This window comes from Gossypium raimondii, chromosome 10 (genome assembly GCF_025698545.1).
Source record: "Gossypium raimondii isolate GPD5lz chromosome 10, ASM2569854v1, whole genome shotgun sequence".
NCBI lineage: Eukaryota > Viridiplantae > Streptophyta > Magnoliopsida > Malvales > Malvaceae > Gossypium > Gossypium raimondii.
In genome coordinates, this window is record NC_068574.1 from 48,950,153 (window position 1) to 48,972,575 (window position 22,423).

General features: G+C 31.8%; 1 protein-coding gene and 1 non-coding gene across 2 annotated transcripts; one reads left to right on the forward strand and one right to left on the reverse strand.

Annotated features, from left to right (window-relative positions):
* Positions 1 to 15,887: 15,887 nt before the first annotated feature.
* LOC105775551 (uncharacterized) lies at positions 15,888 to 18,446 on the reverse strand. Its single transcript, XM_012598062.1, has 4 exons — positions 18,312 to 18,446; positions 17,832 to 17,849; positions 17,538 to 17,765; positions 15,888 to 16,007 (listed from the first exon to the last, which is right to left on the reverse strand). Exons 1-4 carry the CDS (start codon positions 18,444 to 18,446, stop codon positions 15,888 to 15,890), a joined length of 501 nt encoding a protein of 166 aa, XP_012453516.1.
* Positions 18,447 to 19,423: 977 nt separating this feature from the next.
* Positions 19,424 to 19,530, forward strand: LOC128034267 (small nucleolar RNA R71). Its single transcript, XR_008190397.1, has one exon. It is a non-coding gene; the product is annotated as a small nucleolar RNA R71 (small nucleolar RNA).
* Positions 19,531 to 22,423: the final 2,893 nt, after the last annotated feature.

Sequence of the window (22,423 nt, forward strand, 5' to 3'; positions counted from 1 at the left end):
AGTTCACAATCTAAAGCGTCTTAATTTGACCCAAACTTGTGTTTTTTCCCCTTAATTCTCTCAAATTCTTTGACTCTTTTGAGGCATGCGTATGTATGTTTTCCCACAAGAAGTATAGTATGTGTCAGGTATAATAATTTTTTTTTTCAAATTCAGACTTCGCACTTTAATTTAATTAATTTTAACTTTTATATCTTTCTAATTTTAAAATTTTAGTCTTGACTCAATGATAACAGTTAAATCTATTTGGATAAATTGTCTCATTAGTCTTGTATTATACATAAAGTTATAGAATTGATTCATGTCCACCAATTGGATCATTTTAGTGACTACATTTTTGAATTTCAAAATTTTAATCTTAATACAAACGACAGTCAAAAATCTATTAACTGATTTTTTAGTAATATGAAAATAACAAACATACATAACATTATACATGTGATAATATGTTTGACACATTAAATTTTAAAACAACACAACTTAACTTAATGCATTTAATAATTATCATTTGATTAAGACTAAAATTTTCAAATTCTAAAAGTACAGGGAATGAAAATGACCAAATTAAAGTATAGATACTAAACCTACCATTTATGCAAAATATAAAGTCTAATAATTATTATTTTTGGATGATGGTACAACTTTTCAATAAAAGATTGAAAATTAAGGCTTTGAAATTTATATCGATCCATTGTATCTTTGATAACAGATGTACAAATCAGCAAATAAATCAGTAGGAAAATTTGGAGGCTGGTCGTCGAAAAATATAGTTAGATATAATGGCATAAAAGTTTCAGAAAATGGATCCCTAACCATATTAATATCTATATCACAGAGATAATTATATTAGCTAATTAAGTATACAAGTTGAGAGACCCTTAAGTGAAGGAGAAAACCCAATCTTGCATAGCTATAGCTATCTAGAAAGCAGCCATATATAGTTGAAAAATGTTGTTATGTATATAATTAAATTACTTTCCAGTTTGTTTGCCATTAAAGAACACAATTGTAGCTAAAGCTATCAACAACCATTTTCAATTTATTTAGTTGAGTATTCATTAGCATTTTGATAATCATAAGAGTTCGAATTCCACTAATAATCTAAATTTGGTGAGTAATCTATAGGTACTACTTTCAACTCTTATGAAATTAATAGTATGAGTTGGTTTTAAACTAGAATTTAACCTCCCCTCACTTAAACTTTATTTGATAAAGTTCATTTGAATTGGTTGAGTAATCAGTAGCTCTAATAAATTTTGGGGTTTGAGTTTCTCTAACATTCCAATTAACCAAAAGAAACATGCCAGAGATCTTAACCTCCTCTATAAATTGATGATATGCTGTGAGGTTAGAGTAAGAGAACTTCCTCTCACCTAGTATGTATATAATCAACAACATAGAGATTAAATATATAATGGGGTTTTTCTAAAAAGAATATAAACTGCAATGGAACACACATATCTCGTGGGAAAAGAAAGGGTAAATGAAGGTGATAAACAAGGCATTAAACAAATCGTAGGTAATAGAATAGAAAATGATGTGAGGGGTGCATGCTTTCATTATCTTTTTGAGCTAAAGATTAATGGAACTAAAAAAGCCGCCAAAGCAGCAAAGAAAAAGACGAGCACCAATGTCTCGTCTCATCGATGCACGCCTGCATTAATAAAATGGCTTTAAGCAATTTTAACAATATTAAACACTATTCTAAAACGTCTTTGTTCCCCATACAGTGTTTCCCATTTTTTATTTTAAGTATTACGTAACTATGTTGGTTTCTAACTCTACAATAATTTTTTTCCATACAAATAAAACATCGAGGTTTAAGCTAATTAAAGACTTAAAAGCAGCGGCTGGTCATCAATAATTATATATAGGGAATGTTTCACACTGTTGCAGGTGGGGGAGATCAGATACGGTGGATGAAGTGGCGGCACCACGTGTTATGTCGACGGTGGCGGTGTTCATACACGTGTGGGTATCATTAAGACATTGTTACAGTGGGGACCAAATCCCCACTTTTAGGGGTAGGTGTGACCTTTGAAGAGGGGATGGGGTTCATTTCATTTGATCATCCCAAATCTAACAATTTTCTTTACTTAGATTTGGAGAAGAGATCCAATTATGTGAAGCTAGGTGGAGACTACACACTTCTTTCTCTTTACAGTTAATCCCTCCCCCATTTTTATGAGTAGGCAAAGTACAAGTTAACAACGACATGTTTACTCCTTATTGGATTTCCTTTATCATTCCATTGGCCAAATTCCTCTACTAGTATTCAATTTATACATTTAGTTTATGAGTTGTGATTTGAAATATAAAACACAATTATAATTAATTTTACTTTTAAATGATACTTGATTTATAATTTTATTTAAAATTTCAAACCAAACAATTAACGATATTGGCATAAGATTTCTTTATTGGTGCAAATAATTAAATTCAAAATTTCGAGTCTTACTATATACAATTATCATGTATGGATCTTGAGTCATATTATATACATATGCGATGTATGAATTTTGTCCTATTTTTATCCAATGCATTTTGTATTGATTTTATTTTAGGTTGTAATTACTTAAAATATATATTCTAAAAATGTAGTGAAGAGATAAAACCATCATTTAACCCTAATCAAATAAGTTTCAAAGAAGTGAGTCAAGATATGAGAATCTATTAGTTAACCGTCCATAAAGTATAAAGGTAAGTCTTCATGTGGAAAATTGACCACAATATATCACCATTGAAATGATCATTCATTTTCATTGGGTCATTTAGGACATATGTCTAAGAGGAGACCTATCATGGGGTAATATTATAATCCAATTTTAAAACTAAAAAGGATATAATACTTTACTTGTATGATTATAAAAGGTGGATGACGTTGACATACGATTTATAATGGAGATGTAACTACAGTAACTATCTGCATATAGCATACAAAAGAAGAAATGAAAGGCAACTTCAAGATTGTGATGTTTAGGGCATGGACTAAGGTTAGCGATATGGCTAAGAAACGATGGAACTCAAGTACCCCCCCATAGTCCACATTTAATGGCTCCTCTATTTTCAACTCCAAGCTGCTGGAAAAGGACCTGCAATTTGATTTTTTTTAGGTCAAAATATGTCATTAATCTTTGTACTCGGTTTGAGATTTAGTCCCCATATTTAAAAAAGTTAGAAATAAAAATATTTTTATTTTTGTAATTTAAAAATCCTAGTTTAATCTTTAACCCATTAGTACTTTTTTGACAATCATATGCCACATTATGATGCGGATAGCCTAATCAATATGTCAAGTTGATAAAATTTAACGAAAAACACGAATAATGATAATGAGTAACTTAGAATTTTTAAATATAAAAAGTAATGACATATTTTAATTAATCTTTTAACTTCAAATTTTATGTAGGTCAACAATTTTCAACTAATTCGTAATTAATCACTTTTTTATTTCTCCCTCGATTCCAAGTTAGATTATAATTTAGTCATTGATGATGTTGTTTCAACAAATGTTACAAGACATCCACTAACTTCATTTGATTTTTGATGGTTTGGGAAAGTAAAATTCCATAATCATTTTGACATCTTTGTGCACTAAACCTTCCTCAGTTTGGTTTAAAAGTTTGATATTAAGTTGAAGTGTTGAACTCTATAGTCAACTGAGTTCTGAAACCCAAAACAAAATGTCGATTCTTTTTCTTTTTCATTTCACAATTGATCTTCCTTTAATATAAACAAATGCTATTTTGTAACAAATTTGGTGCGTGTCATTTCTATCTCCTAGAGCTGATATGCACCATGTTTGCGTATTGTAATTGATATGGCAGTGTTATTGCCTTTTTATTTCAATTAAATTATATATTTTATGTTTATTTTAGATTAAAGTATCATTTATATCCCATTATACGACAGGTTTGTGATTCTCTTTTGCACTAAATATTTATTGATCATTCCAGTCATTTTTTTTAATTACCGTTATATTTGTTTCATTCAAAACAACTTTCTTAAAAATGTTTGGATGATTTTGCTCAAAATGTTTTTCTTCTTTAGTAAGCTTTCTTGAAATCATTTTTAAAGTTGTTTTTGGGGAAAAAGTAATATAAATTATATTTATTAAAAATTACTATACAAGTGTTTCCTTTGTCAATTGAAATTTATTTTACGATAATATAAATGTTTTATAATAATTAATATATTATATAAAGTTAATAATAAGTAATGCCTAATTAAAACTGAATTTGAACTTACATATATTACATATATGAAAGTGAGTTGTGACATATGGGGTTGGATTAGAAAATGAAGTTAACTATGATTTAAACAAATATTTATATTTATATTATTAAAATATTCATATTTTATACTATAAAAATTTATAATTTATAAATTATAATTTAATAATAAATATTATTATAATTATTTTTCAATAAAATATTAAGAATATTATTAAAATAAAAGTGTACGGATTGATGGTTAAAACTCTTGTTAGGCATCTGCTTTGCACGGGTTCAAATTGTGTTAAAAATATCAGAAATTATAATATTTTATATCAATTTTAAATATTTTACAAATTAAAATGAAAATTTATTATTAATTAAAAATAGGCTTAATTCAAGTTAATTTTATTAAAAATCAAGTTACCGCTTTTTTAGGAAAGCGACTTACACTTTTCAAAAGAAAAGTAAATTTCTATGAAGAAATGGTTTTTTTATTATCTATAAGTCATTTTCTATTAACTAAACTGTTTTCCATTAAACAAATAAAAATTGCAAAAATCTGTTTTTTAAGTTATTTTCTATGAAATGAACACACTCGACAATTACAATCACAATCAATCTATGTGTAACTACAATTATAGTTAATCAATATATTCCACAAATAAAATTATAATTACAATGATTACAATGCACAAATGAAAAGAATAATTACCACAATATACCTAAACCTAGATTAAAATAAATTTAAACAGGTCTAAATATTCAAACTCAAATTTAGAATTTCAAACACCTCAACCTTCCCACCAAAATTTGAGCCAAATTTGTATGCAATCATCATGCAATTGCAACCTCCAACTCCCACCAACAACGTTCATAACAAAATTTCTCACAAGATGTCAAAATTTCTTTTTAATTGGGAATATTTGTTGAAATATGAATTCATTTAGTCATCCCCTCCAAAGTGGAAACTGCAAACACACTTTGTTGTTTAGTCCTATGCATTTCAGACATTTGGTTGGTTAAAGCCCAACATTATATATAAAACTATAATTCCAACCAGCCACTATTTTATTCATATTACACAGTAAAAGAAAACCCTAACGAAACAACTCGTTATCTAAACTACCATTATTTTAATCCCCCAAAGTATAGCATCAATGTAAATGCCACTGCCCCATATGTGTTTTTTTTAAGCCATTATAGAACATACTAAAAACATGAACATCACTCGTGTTTGCATGTCAACAAGGAAGGAAAATAAAATTAAAATATTACTACTGGATAACAATGAACTTCAACTGGAATGAACAAAAAAAAATCCACCAACTATTCTGCCAAAAGTTTTGAGAAAAAAAGTGATGAGTGAGTCAGAAACAAAGGATGAGACCCAATTAATTTAAGCAAGTAAAAGGTACAAAAGTCCGGTCAACCAAGCAGGTTTTACCCCCCAATATATATGATATTTAGGCAAAGGAGTCAACCCCACAGGCATCAATATTGCATTTAGACAGTGTTTGGGATGATGATTATTGGCTGCCAAACCCTTAAAGTAATTATTTAACTTTGAAATGCTAATTTGCAGCAACACCTAATTGCTTTTGACATTCAAAGACGGTCCTAAGTTATCCATACAATTTTGGATTTCAAACTATGAGCTATATTTTTTTTATTTAAATATTTCCATTCAATTTGTTTATTTTAGTCATAGTAGTTGGGTTTGATTAATGGGCTAAAGCAGAAAACTTAGGGCAGCCCAACATATGAGCAAATGTTGTATGTGGATGTGTATGGTCGAAGTATGCAAGACATTGGTTCATGTGGCTATATTTAAACGAATCATTGCTCCTGTTTCATTCTCATTTTTATTTTCCGGTTCAAGTTTCATAAGAAGCTAATGAAATGTAATTTACAAAATTCTCTCAAAGCAGGTATCATCTATTGCAATGTAATATCTATGGCTACAAAATTTAGAGGCGTTGGGATGACTTAAAATCATTCCTAAAAACTTAAAAATTTGCCAAAAAGTTTAAAGATAAATTAAAATCATCATCCTGTGATATGTTTGAATAATAATAAAATTTAGTAGGTATCACAAGATTGAATGTAATTGGAGCTTAATTATATTCTCCAAATTTTAGGAGAAGGGTGAGAATAAGAGTAATGACGAGTAACTACAAACAATTATACTCAAATTCATATCCTATGGCTTTTTAAATACACTCTTTCATAATTTAAGTTCAAGAAGCTACTTTTATACAATAAAAATAGAATTTTAATTTTAAAACATATGTTTTATTTTTAAAATATAATTATATGTTATTTTATGAATTTCATTTAAATCATTTGAAAATTTTATTGACTAGAGGTAAATTTCCTTACATTTTACCTCCTAAATATGTAACTAAATACATAGTAATTTTAATTAAACTACATAGCACTTATTATTAATTATTTATACGTGACCAAGGATTAATTGATGATGACAAGAAGTATGTGTTTAATTTTAAAGAGGGAATAGTTCAACTGATGTGAAATGCTAGAGTAATTAGATAAAATTAAATGTATTTATTTTTGTTAATTTTATTATAATCATATTTATTGAATACTTTTTGGGCTAAGATATTATATATATGATGATTTAATTATAAGTTTTGTTATTTGTTTAAATGTTTCTTTTCAAATATTATTGATAATTTTATAATAATTAATATTATGTTTTAAAATTTAAAATTATATAATTGTGTAATTATATTTTATAACACTAAACATAATTATGATATAATTAAAATTTATTATAATTATAAGAAGATGTATCCTGATAATCATTATGTGCACCACTTTAATGAATCATCATACTTACATTTCTATGAACCAGCATGTATCGGATTATAAAAAAACCCTCTGAATAGGGTTATAAAATTGAGAATAACATCAAGCTGTTGGAAAAATTGATTTGAAAATAATGGATTACTTCACAGCGATTTTTTTTTTAAAAATTAATCAGATTTGATGTTTATAATAATAAATTTATTTATCTAGTTTGTACTTTTGTTTTGTACAAGGTAAATTAAATCGTTCTCTACTTTCGACCATTTGATTTCTCCACTATCATCGAACTCAGTTTGCTAGAGTGTGAGTTTATCAACAAATCGATGAAAGCATTATAGGGAAACTTTAAGGAGCTGAAACCGAAAGATGAATTTTTGTTAAAAGATAGAATTTATTTGAGAAAAATAATTTTTCTATATTTTAACAAAATATCGACGTATGCAAAAGTATATATTTAACCTAACCTTTGGTATCTATTTATAGAGTGAATAACAAGAGTTTCAATTGAACAAGTATTAACCGGATAATAATATTTAAATAGAAAAATACAACCCTTACTGGGAGTGTACCATAAAGGTGGCGACGAGTGTTTGCCGTTGCTTGCTACTAAATCGGGCATGTTGGGCCTCATCATGTATAGGGTCAATTACATGTGCTATCTGGTCTCTAAATCAACTCATATAATTTATTCAAACTCAATAAATATATATTTTTGTGCTTAAAATATTATTTATTCTTTTCATTAATTAAAATAAGTAATTATACTTAATTAAATTACTTTCTTAATCCAATTATAATTTCATTAAACGTTATGACGACTTTAACGTACTAGAATCTATGAGCAAATTAATTTAATTAACTTTTTCTTGTGAAACTATGATGATTTAATTAATTTAATTTCTTCTTCAAACTTCAATTGTTTAATTTTTTATTTAATCAAATAATAATTTGAAGATATAAATTAATTTTCAAGTCATCTCTTGTTCATGGTGAGAAAACGCATCCACTGCAGATAGTGATACATGCGATCTATTTCTCTTGTTCGTTGTTTCACACTTTTCATTTCATCAATTAATGTAAATCATCTAGATTATATCAAGCCAATGGAGAGAATGATTAGACATATATAATTAGGGTTAAATAATTTGTAATTAAGTTCTTCCATTTTACCTAATTAGACAATTTAGTTCTGTTTATCTCTCTACCTCACTAAACTAGATTGGGACAATCAATTTGGTTTGCAGTAGGCTCTCCTTTCGATCTCACCTATCTATATGTTCACCTAGATGCTTCAATTCTATGTTTTAAAGTCTATTTGGTTTAGCCCAAATTTTACAATTTAGTCATTGACCCAAAAACTAACCATGCAACATTTCAATCAACCAACCCCCTTAAGATTTAGTGACTATCCATCATCAACATACAAATATTAGCCAAGGCCATGCTTAAATGATTCAACAAAGAAAACATAAAAAGATAAGGTTGAGAAAAATCTTAGTGACTATTGAGGGAGTCTTTGTTAGAGATGATAGTAGCATTAATGTTGATGAAACCACAGCCAAAGTTGAGATTTGTACACTTTTAAAAGTTCATAAAGATGAAATCTATTAGGAACTTTAAAGAGAAATCAAAATAACAAAAGAAGGTTTTGTATCTAATTGTAAGAAGGTTTAAGCTATAATAAAAATGAAAAAGTAACAACTACCAACAAACTGAGGTAAGAAAGGAAAAACTGAAAACCTAAAATTGGTGGAAAAGAATAAAAGAGAAGCTAAGAAGATGATAAATAAGGTTTTTTTTTCTTTGTTTGGCATCAAGTGTGCCTTTAATATAGTCAAGTTACAACCCTAATATTTGAAAAAAATATGTCCTTGGAGTGCATAAGTTGACTTAAGCTGGTGTTGGGCACAAAATTGCCTTTGCAGTATTTCTCACCCTGTCAGACTTCAATATCACGACACCCAAGCTTTGGTGTCGTAACACCCTCGACAGTAGTCACAGTTTGGCTTGGAGGTTCTTGATGTTACAACATAGCCCAGTTGGTGTCGCGACATCCTCGACAATGGCCTTGACTCATTCACTTTAACCATCAGGCTCGATGTCGTGACACAACACACCTAGTGTTGTGACATCCCTGGCAGACTACTTCAGGTTGGTTTTTTGTTGAAGTTTTCCTCGAGGTTCGACTGCAGTTGCTCCCTACATAAACTCAAATAAACCATTAGACTCTCAATGGCATAATTTTTCCAATTTGGGTCTGAAAAGGATTAAAATAAAAGAAAAAAAACTATCATTAATACTAAAAATTAAAAATCAACAAAAAGCATAGAAAAGACTCGTAAATTGCTTGAAAAAAAACTCATCAAGTGTTCAAGAGAGCCTAATTTGACATATTAAATTATGATAGATCAGAATGTTATCCTAATGTTGACACAATTCTCAGGCAATAAGGAGTCTATTTAGGCTTAATTATCTCGTATTGATAGAACCCCATGATATGTGTCAATGATTATCCATTACACATTCAATGGGATTGAATGTATATCCTGACACATCATACTCAGGGATAAGGGGAACTCTCCTATAAATACATTAAAAACGATGAATAAGGGATCAACTTTTTGCACCCTAAAATTACTCTAAGCACTTGTCTTCCCAATCACATCCTAAAAATCGAGTTAGTAAATCGGGGGTTCACAAACTAATAGCTGCAATTAGGTTAGATAATTAAATAATTAAGAATTAATTAAATAAAATAATAAAATAATTAGAATTAAAGAAAATTTAGGTTAAGAAATTAAGATTAAGTGCTCGAGAATTAATTTAGTTAAAACGGATTTTAAAAACAAGACTTTATTTGAAAATAATTTTGAAATGGGCTTTAATTGAAAACAATGATCAGTTTGGAAAAGGGGGAAACTATAGGTGGTCAAAGGGGCTGATGATCACTAAACTAACTATAATTAAGACAAATGCAAACGCACCTATCGAACAATAGTATAGCTGTCGAAACCATTTTTTGAAAAAAATGGGAATCGATTTTGAAAAGGGAGTCGCCACCAATCCTTTTTGATAAGGTGTGATCGGATCACCTTAAAAAGTGGTTGTTTTTAATAAATTATTTAATTTTATTAAAACAACTATTTTGGCCTACGAAATTCAGAAAAACAGGCTCGGGAGTCGGTTACGTACGAGGAAGTGTTAGCACCCTCGTAACGCCCAAAATTGGTACATAGTTGATTAGTTAATGTCTTAATGTTGAAAATTGAAAACTTTGAAGAATTTTAAAAATACGATCCTAAAAAGTTTTGAATAATATGAGTTGGAATTTAAGATTCTCTTGTTCCGAAAGAATACCATGTCCAGCACATTAGGATACGATATTTTAAACTCTCGAAACCAAGATCACCTTATGGTTTCCAAAACCTATACTTTGAAACTTTAAAAGTGTATTTGGCTACTTGGCTAAAAGAGAAATCGACACCCAACGCATTAGGGCACGTTTTCTCGAATTTCCAAACGTAAAATATTGCCTTTATTATTTTTTATAAAAAAATCCTCATCTCGAGAAAACAACATCATATCCAATGCGTTAGGACACAACGTATCGAATTCCCGATACGAGAATAAATGCCGAAAATTTACTTATTTAAAAGATATTTAGCTATCCCGGATTTAAAAAAGGGATCATGCACAGTAAGTTAGGACACGATCTTTTCTTAATTCTCGAGGTCGTTTAAAGCTTAGGTTTGAAAAAAGACTCGCGTATTTAGATTCATCGTGAAAATCGAAACCCAGTAAGTTAGGGTACAATCTTTGCGAATTTCAAAATACGAAATTTTGTTTATTTTAAAACCATATTAAATAAAATTAACTTAACATAAAATGGTAGGAATAAACACAATATTAACTTGTATAACAAAATGATGATGATAATACAAGTATAAATGATATACATAATGATCACAAGAAATAAAATACATAAAATAAAAGAGTCAAGTATATGAAATAATAAATAAAAAAACTAAAGAATTTCCTAAAAATAATAACGAACATATGAATAAATAAATGAATAAATATTGAATAGAACGACAATAACAATACAAATAATAAGAGATAAAATATCTACGTATGCATATTAGTAGATAAATTATAAAGTATACAAAAATATAAGTACGTACATATATGAAATATTAAAAGGTATATATATGCTAGTATGTATATATATATATATATATATAAATGAAGTCTAAAAACAGTATAAGTGGGTAAAAAATAATAATAATAAAGATATTAAAAGATATTTACATTTAGCTAAACAAATAAAATAGAAATATGGTAATAATAACAATGTAAAAATCATAGCATAATATAATAGTGGCGGTGCCTTTTTAAGCCAAGAGGCCGCAAAAAGGGGGGCTCGAATCTTCCTCCAGGTCCAGATCCAACGCCGACGAGAGGCCACCAACGGCGCAAACCGATTCAGGTGAGACCCTCTCTTCAACTCTTTTATTTATTTAGTTTTCTTTAAAAACGTTTTCAAAAAGAAAGAAAAAATAAAAGTAAATAGATAAATAAATAAAAAATAAATCGATAAAGAAAAAAATCAGAACGAGAACAGCAACCTTTTCTTTTATTTCCGATCTTTGTAACAAAGGATCCTCCCTATTACAGCAAATTCGGCTTTAGCCGAAAGAAAAGAAGAAAAATAAAAAAAATAAAAATTCCCCCTCCAACTTTGAGTACCTTTTTGGGTTTTTATAACCCGAAAATAAAAAAAGAAAGAAAAAAGTAAAAATAATACAAATTTTTTCTTTTATGTTCTCCTTTTCGCTATTTTGTTTGTTTTTTTTTCTCTCTTGTGGCTTGTTTGTCGTATTTGTTGCAGGTACTATGTACGGAGGTGCGTGGTGTGGCGAGGGCGCAGAAGGTGGTGCTGGAAACCATGCGGTCATGCGGCGCCTAGGGTTTCTGCTCCTGAATTTTGTTTTGGGCTACTGGGTTTGTAATCGGGTCTGGTATTTGGGCTTCAATCTGAATTCGGCCCATTGTAAGTGGATTGATAGACTTTTAATTTGGTTTTGTTTGATTTTATTTATTTGGATTTGGGTATGCTTTGGGCCTGCTCAAAATAGGCCTATTACAATAGCTATGGTGAGTAAGAAATATCGTATCTACAAGGACTAAAAGTACTAGTAATTACCGTTTTTCTATTATTTAGCCAACAAATTAGGGTGATTGTTTTGAATCTAAAATTACTAAACTAATTTAACTACGAACGCAACAGAGAATGAAATGGGAAAATAATCGAAGATAATTAATGAGAAAGACAATACCTAGGAAAGAATTCATCTAGACTTCACCTGTTATTCTGAATCTGAATTAAACGATTTATTAACTTGTGTCTTGATCTGTATAAATCCCTAAATTATGTTAATATCTCTTTCGAGAGTAATAAAAACTGACTCTGGGTTGATTAATTGAAATCTCTTTCCAATTAAAACCCCTATTGTCTCATTAACTCGATCTATGGATTCCCCTATTAGATTTGACTCTAATTCGGTAGATTTATGTCGTCTTATTTTTAGGGTTGCATGCAACTCCACTCAATTATGCTAGATCTACTATTAAACAGAGACTTTTGCTCTACTGAAATAAGACATTAAACATGAGTTAATACCCCAAAAATATTAAAACACGAAATAAGCATACATAATTGAGAACAATGATCAAGTATTTATCGCGTAAAAACATAAATTAAATAATAAGATTCATCATAGGTTTCATTCTCCCTAGGTATCTAGGGAATTTAGTTCATAATCTGGAATGAAAACATCTCAAAGTTAGGATAACAACAAGACATAAAGAAACTCAATAAAAATTCGAAGGAAATTAAATTGAGATCTTCAATCTTGAAGGAGATCCACTTTTGAGTTGATTTCGATAGCGTTCTTCGAGTCTTTTCTTCGATCTTCTCTGAGTGCCTACTTAGATATTCTTCTAATTTGTATTTATAGACTTTGAAATACTCAGAAAGCTTAAAAAATTGGTTTTTCGGCGTATCTTGGAAGCAAGGTGCGCTATTGACACGGGCTGGCACATGGGCGTGTGGCCAGCCCGTGTGGCTCACACGGATGTGTGGCCAGCCCATGTGGAAATGCCCAGGCCGTGTGGGTCCTAAAAACAGCTCTATTTGTCTGATTTTGGCTATTTTTTTCCCTTTTGCTCCCAAATGCTCTCATAAGTATAGAAACATGAATTTAAAGGATTAGGAGCATCAAATTCACTAATTTACATAATTAATCATCCAAAAACGCATTAAGAATGAAATTAAAATATGTTACTTTTGTAACTTATCAAATATCCCCACACTTAAGCGTTTGCTTGTCCTCAAGCAAAATCCTCAACTCACAATTAAAATTAATCTTTCTCAACTTATAATTCTCATCAATGATGTTTCGTCATAATTCAAAATAATCATACATGGATAATTCAACTAAAAGAGCACTAAAGATTCAAACAATTCAAGTCAAACATTTTTAAAGCATGAAAACATAGGTATTTCCCCTTATCTAAGTAATTATCTTTAATTTAAAATCGACAAGAATTGACATCCTCACTAAAGATTCACTCAAATCAGTCAAGTGTTTAAGGTTCAAGAATAAACACTCAATAGTCAAACATAAAAAATCATTACTATAGGCTTGCATGAAAATCAAATTTCCACCACTATAAAATAAGATCATACACAAATCAAAAGGTCTTTAAGAGGTTGTAATGGGGCTTAGGTTAAGGGTGTGGAGAAAGACTAAAAAAGTTGGTTAAAATCGAGATCGAATTGATAAATTACCAAACTAGAAAATTAAAAAAGTGCTGAATTAAAAACAATTACATCAACCGAGAACTGTTCAAGAATAACACGAGTTTCTTCTCAAAATATGAATTTAATTGTTCAAGCTCAATTAGCAAATAATAATTAATTCAACAAATTAAACAAAAGGCTTAATTAGGCAATTAACCCAATCAAATCTCGATAAAAAGGGAGTCAATAAAACAGGAAAAATTCTCAACAAGCAAAAGTTGTATGCTCTAAAGGCTCAAAATCTCACAAAAAATCATGGTTTTTGATGTCAAACTTGTAAATTTAAAACTTCAAGGTAATACCTCAATTCAAGAAAACAACCTAAAATTTTTTATTCTGAAAATAAACTTAATATGCTTCATTCTCTCATGTCTTAAAGTTTAAAACAACCAATGCACAAATATCTATGAATTTAATCCAAAACACATCAATAAAAATCACAAATTGATAAAATTCATTGTAATAAAAGCATGAGAAAATTACTTAAACAGAAGACATAATTGAAGGATTTTCTAATAATTATACAAATAACCTCCCTACACTTAAGATGTATATTGTCCTCTATGTACAAACAAATATAATCACAGTATAAACAGAATATCATGAGAGTGGGAGAAAACTGAAACTACCCTGAATATTTGATGTAATCCCCAGAATAGTGAAAAACAGAATTGTAGTTAAATCTAGATGTAGTGCATGATTTCGAGCAAACTAATAAGAAAATAAACACAAATAGTGAAAAAGATTATGGAGTTACTAACTCGATTAGAAACAACCATAAAAAATAAAAATATAGTTCAAAAGATAAAAATGAAATAAGTCTAAGAAAATAACAATAACATAAGAAGAAAAATAAAAATAAAAATAAAACAAATAAACTTAATGGTCCTCATCATCAAAAGCGTCGGTGTCATGTGTCGTCGGCGCTGAAAAGGACATATAGAAATGCTGACAGATCTGCTGTAATTTCGTGTTAATACTGTCGAACCTATGGAAATAGTGCTACTCGAAGCGAGTGAACCGCTCAGAAAGATCTGCTAAAGTAGCAGCAAAAGAAACATGATAGTGACTCGAAGGTGGAGGATGAGGTGGGTTCTCGTGATGTAAAGAAACATTATCAGTGAAGTCCTCAGGTTCATTCTGAGAGTCAGAATGAAATAACAGGTACTGAGGTAGATCTACTCCACAAAGCCATTCGATCATCCTCACATGAGCCATGCTAGATATTCCTTGTGGGGACATCTGACTGGCGAGTGTAAGAGTAGAGGACTACTCTATTGTGTAGAGGAGACCGTAGTGTCGAGCTAGTCGAGTCTCATAAGGGCCTAAATGGATAGGATCTTCCTGTTGTGGTCTGTCTGATGGCGGAAGGCGAGGGCGATGAAGTAGGCTAAATAAAAAATATACCCTGTGGCCATGTTCCATAAAAAATATGCATCAGTACTACTAACGACTCCAATGCTCTCTCTCCTACCGGTCAAAGTATGAGCTAAAAGGGCATGAATATACCGTAAAGCCAGAGGGAGAGAAGTCGCCTTCGAGCAACTCGCGTCATAAGGTGTCATACTCACTGTAAGATTTGTCCAACAACTAGATGGCGAGTAGTGGATGTGCCGGTGTAGGTGAAGGAAGTTCTCACCACTCATAAACTCCTCAATATATAGTCCCAAAGTAACGCCGAACTCAGGGACACTCATATAGTGTACCAAGCCACCGAGTCCGAAAGTGATGGTGTCCGACTCGTCATGAGCCGTCATCACTTGCTGGAGAGTAAATATGGAGCAGAACTCCAAATTCAGCTTCATGTATGTTGGCTCGATGATAGAGAAGAACCGGTCCCATGGGGTTGTGGTAATAAAGTCTCGAACAAGATTAGCTAACTAGACCTGCTCCAAAGCTACCCAATCAATACATCGGCCTAAGTCGAGTGGTTGTAATCGAAGTAACTGAAATAAGTCCTCTTGGAGACCCACTGAAAATCAGAGATAAGGGTGGCGGGCCTGGTGGTGCTCGAGGAGGAGGTCGCGCCAGGTGTCTTCCACTTTTTCGAAGCGGAGACGACGACCTTGGACTTGTTGCGAGTGTTCACCATGATGAATCTGCACGAAAATCAAACAATCAAGTATTAAAATAAAATGAAACAGACAGATGAACCGAACATAATAGGAGCAAGCCAATATTGTATGCGATAATCGAAGGTAACATCAATGAGTAAACGAATTAAATAAATCGATAGGGAACAAACTATAAACAAGAATTAGAATGTAAAAGTACCAAAAGACATATGACGTAGTTTTAACCAATCAAGAATAATAGGACTAAAAATAATATGAGGCATGTAAGAATCAAACTAAACTAAAAATAATATGCATGAACAGAACAAAACCAAATGGAATAAGAAAAGTATGAGGAACACAATAGAATAAAATACAGTGAATAAATAATTACTAAAAGAAAACTAAAATCAAAGCAGAATAAAATAAACAAATAATAATAATGAGAATATATGAATAAAATAAAAATAAATTAAAAACAAGTAAGGATAATAATCAAATAAATAAAAATAAAAACAAATTAGGGGCAAACAGTGGGGAACCAACGGTAGGTGGCCGGAGCTCTGAAGGTCACGCGGTGTTGATGGTCCGCACAAGGGATTAGGATTGGGAAGAGGGGGTTGTTAGGGTCAGTGAGTGTGTGTTCTGTGACGGGGGTAAAGAAACGGTTATGGGGGTGTGTGGGGTGGTGCGGATTGATGGGAGGCCGAGAAAGGGAGATGTGAGGGAAGGGGTTATTGCGTAGTGGTCTGGGGGAAGAGGGGGTGGGTTTGGCGCAAGAAAGCCGAAAAGGAGAATTGGAGGGGTGACAGACTGTTGACGGGGAGAGACGGAGGTCGGAATGGGAGAGGGCGGCTAGGGTTAAGTTGGAAGAAGAAGACAAAGTACAAAAAATGAAAAGGGGGTTAGGGTTTTAAAATGGTGAGATGGTCGTGTAAGGGCCCGTGTTGGGCCACATGGTTGTGTCACACACCCGTGTGTGTTTTAAAAATATAGGCCTAGTCTTCACACGGCCTCAGACATGCTCGTGTGTCCAGGCCGTGTGGCACACTGCCGTGTGCAACCTTCTTCACTTCTCCCACGCCCGTGTGAATAACCACAAGCCCGTGTGGCTCGATCGTGTCTCGTACAGCCATGTGCCTTACTCATTAACTCTCTAACTTGATTTAAAAATTAAAATATTAGCTCCAAGTTTCATACGGCCGTGTCACACGGTCATGTGGACTATTGTAAGTCGTGTCTCAGTCGATGTTTGAAAAAATTAAGTCTCAAGATCCATACAGCCAAGAACACGCTCGTGTGTCCAGGCTGTGTGGGTCAAAACACATATTTTTTTGAAAATTAATTAATTTTAAAAATATCATGAAATAAATTAAGAAAATTAGCAGTGTTAACACTAGGGTTGCCTTCCGAGAAGCGCTTATTTAAAGTCTAAGCTCAAGTTACCTCGTATTCACACGGTCATGGTGGTTCGCAGAGTCGAAACTCTTCTTTCTCGTTATCAGTTCTATTATCAAAATAAAGGTTGAGTCGAGTACTATTCACTTTAAAGGTGTCAAATTCAGAATGAGTTACCTCGACTTTACCATATGGGAAGACATTTAGTACTGTAAAGGGATTTGATCCGTTTGTATCAAGCTCCGAAGTGGCAATTCGAGGATCTATTTTATCTAATAGTACCTTGTCCCCAACCTTAAATTGGTTCGTTCCATCCATATGCTCATCATAGCGACGTTTTGGTTCTGCATTGTGTATTCTCAGTTTCTCCTTGACATGTGTCCGCCATTCGTTTAGTTCATTGATCTGTAACATTCATACTTCATGAGTCATTATGTTTCTGTCGCATAGGCTAGAACGTGGCTCCATTACGTTTTTCTGAAGGGTTTCCTGCAAAGAAGTTTAAGCCACAAGGTTACTCATATTAACAGAACTCGTATAATCATCTCAATCACTAGATGTCTTAATAGAATCACGAGCTTGGAGAGTAATCGTGTCATCACCTACACGAAGTATTAATTCACTTGTACCAACATTAATAATAGTTCTAGCAGTTGTTAAAAAGGGCCGACCTAGAATCAAAGGTACGTCACTATCCTCATCCATGTCTAAAACAACAAAATCAACTAGGAATATGAATTTATCAATCTTTACAAGAACATCTTCAATAATACCCCTAGGAAATCTAATTGTTCTATATGCTAATTGAATATTCATCCTAGTTTGTTTAGGTTTCCCAATACCTAACTGCTTAAACATTTTATAGGGCATGACATTAATACTCACCCCTAAATCGGCCAAAATATTATGAATATTCAAACTACCAATTAAACAAGGAATAGTAAAACTCACTGGATCTTTCAATTTGTAGGGTAGTTTATTTTGCATTATGGCTGAGCAAACTGCATTTAACTCCACATGCGATGAATCATCTAACTTCCATTTGTTTGTCAAAAGCTCCTCTAAAAATTTAACGGAATTGGGCATCTGCGAAAGAGCTTCAATAAACGGTAAGTTAATATGTATTTTTTCAAAAGTTTAAGAAATTTACCAAATTGTTCGTTTGTGTGGTCTTTCTTCGTTGCATTAGGATATGACACTTGAGGTTTATATTCTTTACCAACCAATTTTTGCTCATTCTGGCTTTCCTCAACCTTACCGTTACTTACCATACTTTCTTGCCTCGATTCAGATTCAGATTCAACTAACCCTTCTTCATCTCGAACAATAATTGCATGAATATACTCTCTTTGGTTAGTTTTGGTTTTGCTAGGCAAACTACCTTGTGGTCGTTTTGAAATTAGTTTAGCAAGTTGACCGATTTGATTCTCGAGTCCTTGAATTGACGCTTGTTGATTTTTAAGTGCTACTTCAATGTTTTGAAAACGGGTTTACACCAAGATAAACTTCGCCAACATCTCCTCAAGGTTTAGCTTTTTCTCTTACTGGTAAGGTTGTTGTTGGAAGCCTAAAGGGGGTTGTGCTCTTTGATTTCCTTGACCACCCCAAGAGCAATTGGGATGGTTCCTCCAAATTGCATTATAGGTGTTACTATAAGGATTATTTTGAGACCTAGAATTATTACCCATATAATTTATTTGCTCATTCTCCATGCTAGGACCAAAGGGTAAATATTCTAGATTATTTATTCCACCTCCATTTGCATCGTATTGCATCACCGGATGTACCTGCGTAGAAACACATAAACCATCAATTTTTTATTTAAAAGTTCTACCTGATTCGATAACATGGTGACCGCATCTAAGTTAAAAACACCGACTGCTTTCGTCGGCTTCGTTCTCAAGACTTGCCATTGATAATTATTTAGTGACATCTCCTCTATAAACTGATAAGTCGCTTCAGATGTTTTATTGTTCAGAGTACCACTGGCTGCTGCATTGATTAACTACCTAGTTGAGGGATTCAAACCGTTGCATAAGGTTTGAACCTGTAGCCATAGAGGTAACCCATGATGAGGGCAAAATCTCAATAAGTCCTTATACCTCTCTCATGCATCATGTAGGGTCTCTAAGTCGATCTAAACGAAAGAAGAGATATCATTCTTTAACTTGGCTGTCTTAGCCGGTGGGAAATACTTCAGCAAAATTTTTTTAGTCATTTGATCCGATGTGGTAATGGAACCTCGAGGTAAAGAATTTGATCATTGTTTAGCTTTGTTCCTCAATGAGAAAGGAAACAATAGTAATCGAATAGCATCGTCAGAAACGCCATTTATCTTGAAAGTATCACAGACTTCCAGAAAATTAGCCAAATGAGTATTTAGATCTTCGTCTTGCAAACCATCAAACTGAACAAATTATTTACCATCTGAATAGTGTTCGGCTTCTGTTCAAAATTATTCACAGCAATGGTTGGTCTCACAATACTCGATTTAGCCCCAATTAGAGTGGGATTGGCATGATCGTACTTGGTACGAGGAGCAGGATCTGGACTTGCAGCAACTGTAGGATGTAGCTGATTATTCTGATTATCACCCACCTCCTCAGTAATAATAACGTCCTCTTGCCCGTCTACTATACTCTGTCGACTCTGCCTTGCTTCTGTATGATTTCTGCAAGCCGTACTTTCAATCTCACTATCAAATAATAATGGTCCCCACGGGTTTCTTCTAGTCATAAACTAAAGGAACCTTTCAGAAACAAAAAAAAATAGAAAACAATAATTAAACTAAGAACAAAAATAAAATGCAATAAAAATAAATGGCTAAATTAATAAAAATCAAGTGTTCCTAATATTTTAGTCCCTGACAACGGCGCCAAAAACTTGATGATCACTAAACTAACTATAATTAAGACAAAAGAAGGCGCACCTATCGAACAATAGTATAGCTATAGTGAGTAAAAAATATCGTATCCACAAGGACTAAAAGTACTAGTAATTACCGTTTTTCTATTATTCAGTCGACAAATTGGAGTGATTGTTTTTAATCTAAAATTACTAAAATAATTTAACTACGAACGCAATAGAGAATAAAATGGGAAAATAATCAAAGATAACCAATGAGAAAGACAATACCCAGGAAAGAATCCACCTAGACTTCAACTATTATTCTGAATCTAAATTAAACGATTTATTCACTTGTGTCTTGATTCGTAGAAATCCCTAAATCATGTTAATATCTCTTTCAAGAGTAAGAACAACTGACTCTAGGTTGATTTATTGAAATCTCTTTCTAATTAAAACCTCTATCGTCGCATTAACTCGATCTATGGATTCCCCTATTAGATTTAACTCTAATCTGGTAGATTTATGTCGTCCTATTTCTAGGATTGCATGTAAGTCCACTCAATTATGCTAGATCTACTCTTAAACAGGGACTTTTTCTCTACTGAAATAAGCATATTAAACATGAATTAATATCCCAAAAATATTAAAACATGAAATAAGCATACAAAATTGAAAACAAGAATCAAGTATTTATCGCGTAAAAATAGAAATTAAATAGTAAGATTCATCATAGGTTTCATCCTCCCTAGGTATCTAGGGAATTTAGTTCATAATCTGGAATGAAAACATCTCAAAGTTCGGATAACAACAAGATATAAAGAAACTCAATAAAACTTCAAAGGAAATTAAATGGAGATCTTCAATCTTGAAGGAGATCCACTTCCGAGTTGATTCCGATGGCATTATTTGATTCTTTTCTTCGATCTTCTCTGAATGCCTACTTAGATCTTCTTATAATTTGTATTTATAAACTTTAGAATGCTCAGAAACCCTAAAAATTAGGTTTTTCTGTGTATTTGGGGAACAGGGTGGACCATCGACACGGGCTGGCATAAGGGCGTTTGGCCAGCCCGTGTGGAAATGCCCAGGCTGTGTGGATCCTCGAAACAGCTCTATTTGTCCGATTTTGGCTCATTTTTTGCTCCTTTTGCTCCCAAATGCTCTCCTAAGTATAGAAACATGACTTTAAAGGATTAGGAGCATCAAATTCACTAATTTACATAATTAATCATCCAAAAACGCATTAAGAGTGGAATTAAAATATGTTACTTTTGTGACTTATCTTGGGCAAATGCCTAGTTTTTAAAATTTAGTTAGCTATTTAAAACCACCCACGTTTCTTCCATCCCATTTATCATCTCTTTCAAAAATTTTGCCAAACACAAATCAAAGCATTTCTCCTAAAATTAGTTCATCCTTTTCTATTTCTAAGCTCTCCAAACACAAAATCTTCTTTCAATTTCACAGAATACTTATGTTTTTAACCTCAATATCTCTAAATTTCTTCACACGTTCAAACTTGAATTTGCTCCATAGCACGTCGATTTTGCAAAATTGAGGTAACATTCTGACTTTTCATCATTAAACTAAGTGTGTTATCATTTCAAACTGAGTTTTAATCGATTAAATCACGATTTCAATATGTCAATTGATTTTACGTTGATTTTAAGCTTGAAAATAGTGGATCTCGTATTATTAAGTTAAATTACTATTTCAAAGTTATTTTCAATTTATTTTGATCTTATTAGAAGGTTTTTAATCCTAATTTAACAAGTCTTTAAGTAATTTTGGAAGATTTGAATGATCTCCTCTCTTTAAAATTAATCTAGCTTGATTTTTTCCGGAAAAATGAGATCCACATGATTGGACAAAATTGAAGGTTTAAATATGTAATTAGATGATATTTAGGAATACTAGGATTGAAATTAAGGTTTAGAAACAAGATTTTAGTGGTGAAATCGAATTTTCGGCAAAACTAGCTAAGTTTTCGATATAGAGATATACAGGCTTTGATTTGTGATTTCAAAATGAATTAATATTGTTTGCTGCTTTTTGTAATGCCTTTGTATTGTATTTGATGTGTATGTAAAGTGCCAACTCATTTGGGAGCCTCTACAAGCAAGGAAAAAGGAAAACAAAAGCTTACTTGAGGTTTGTGGTGGAAGCTAATTGCTAAGGTGAGTGATCTTGTGTGTGATATAATTAATGCACAAAAT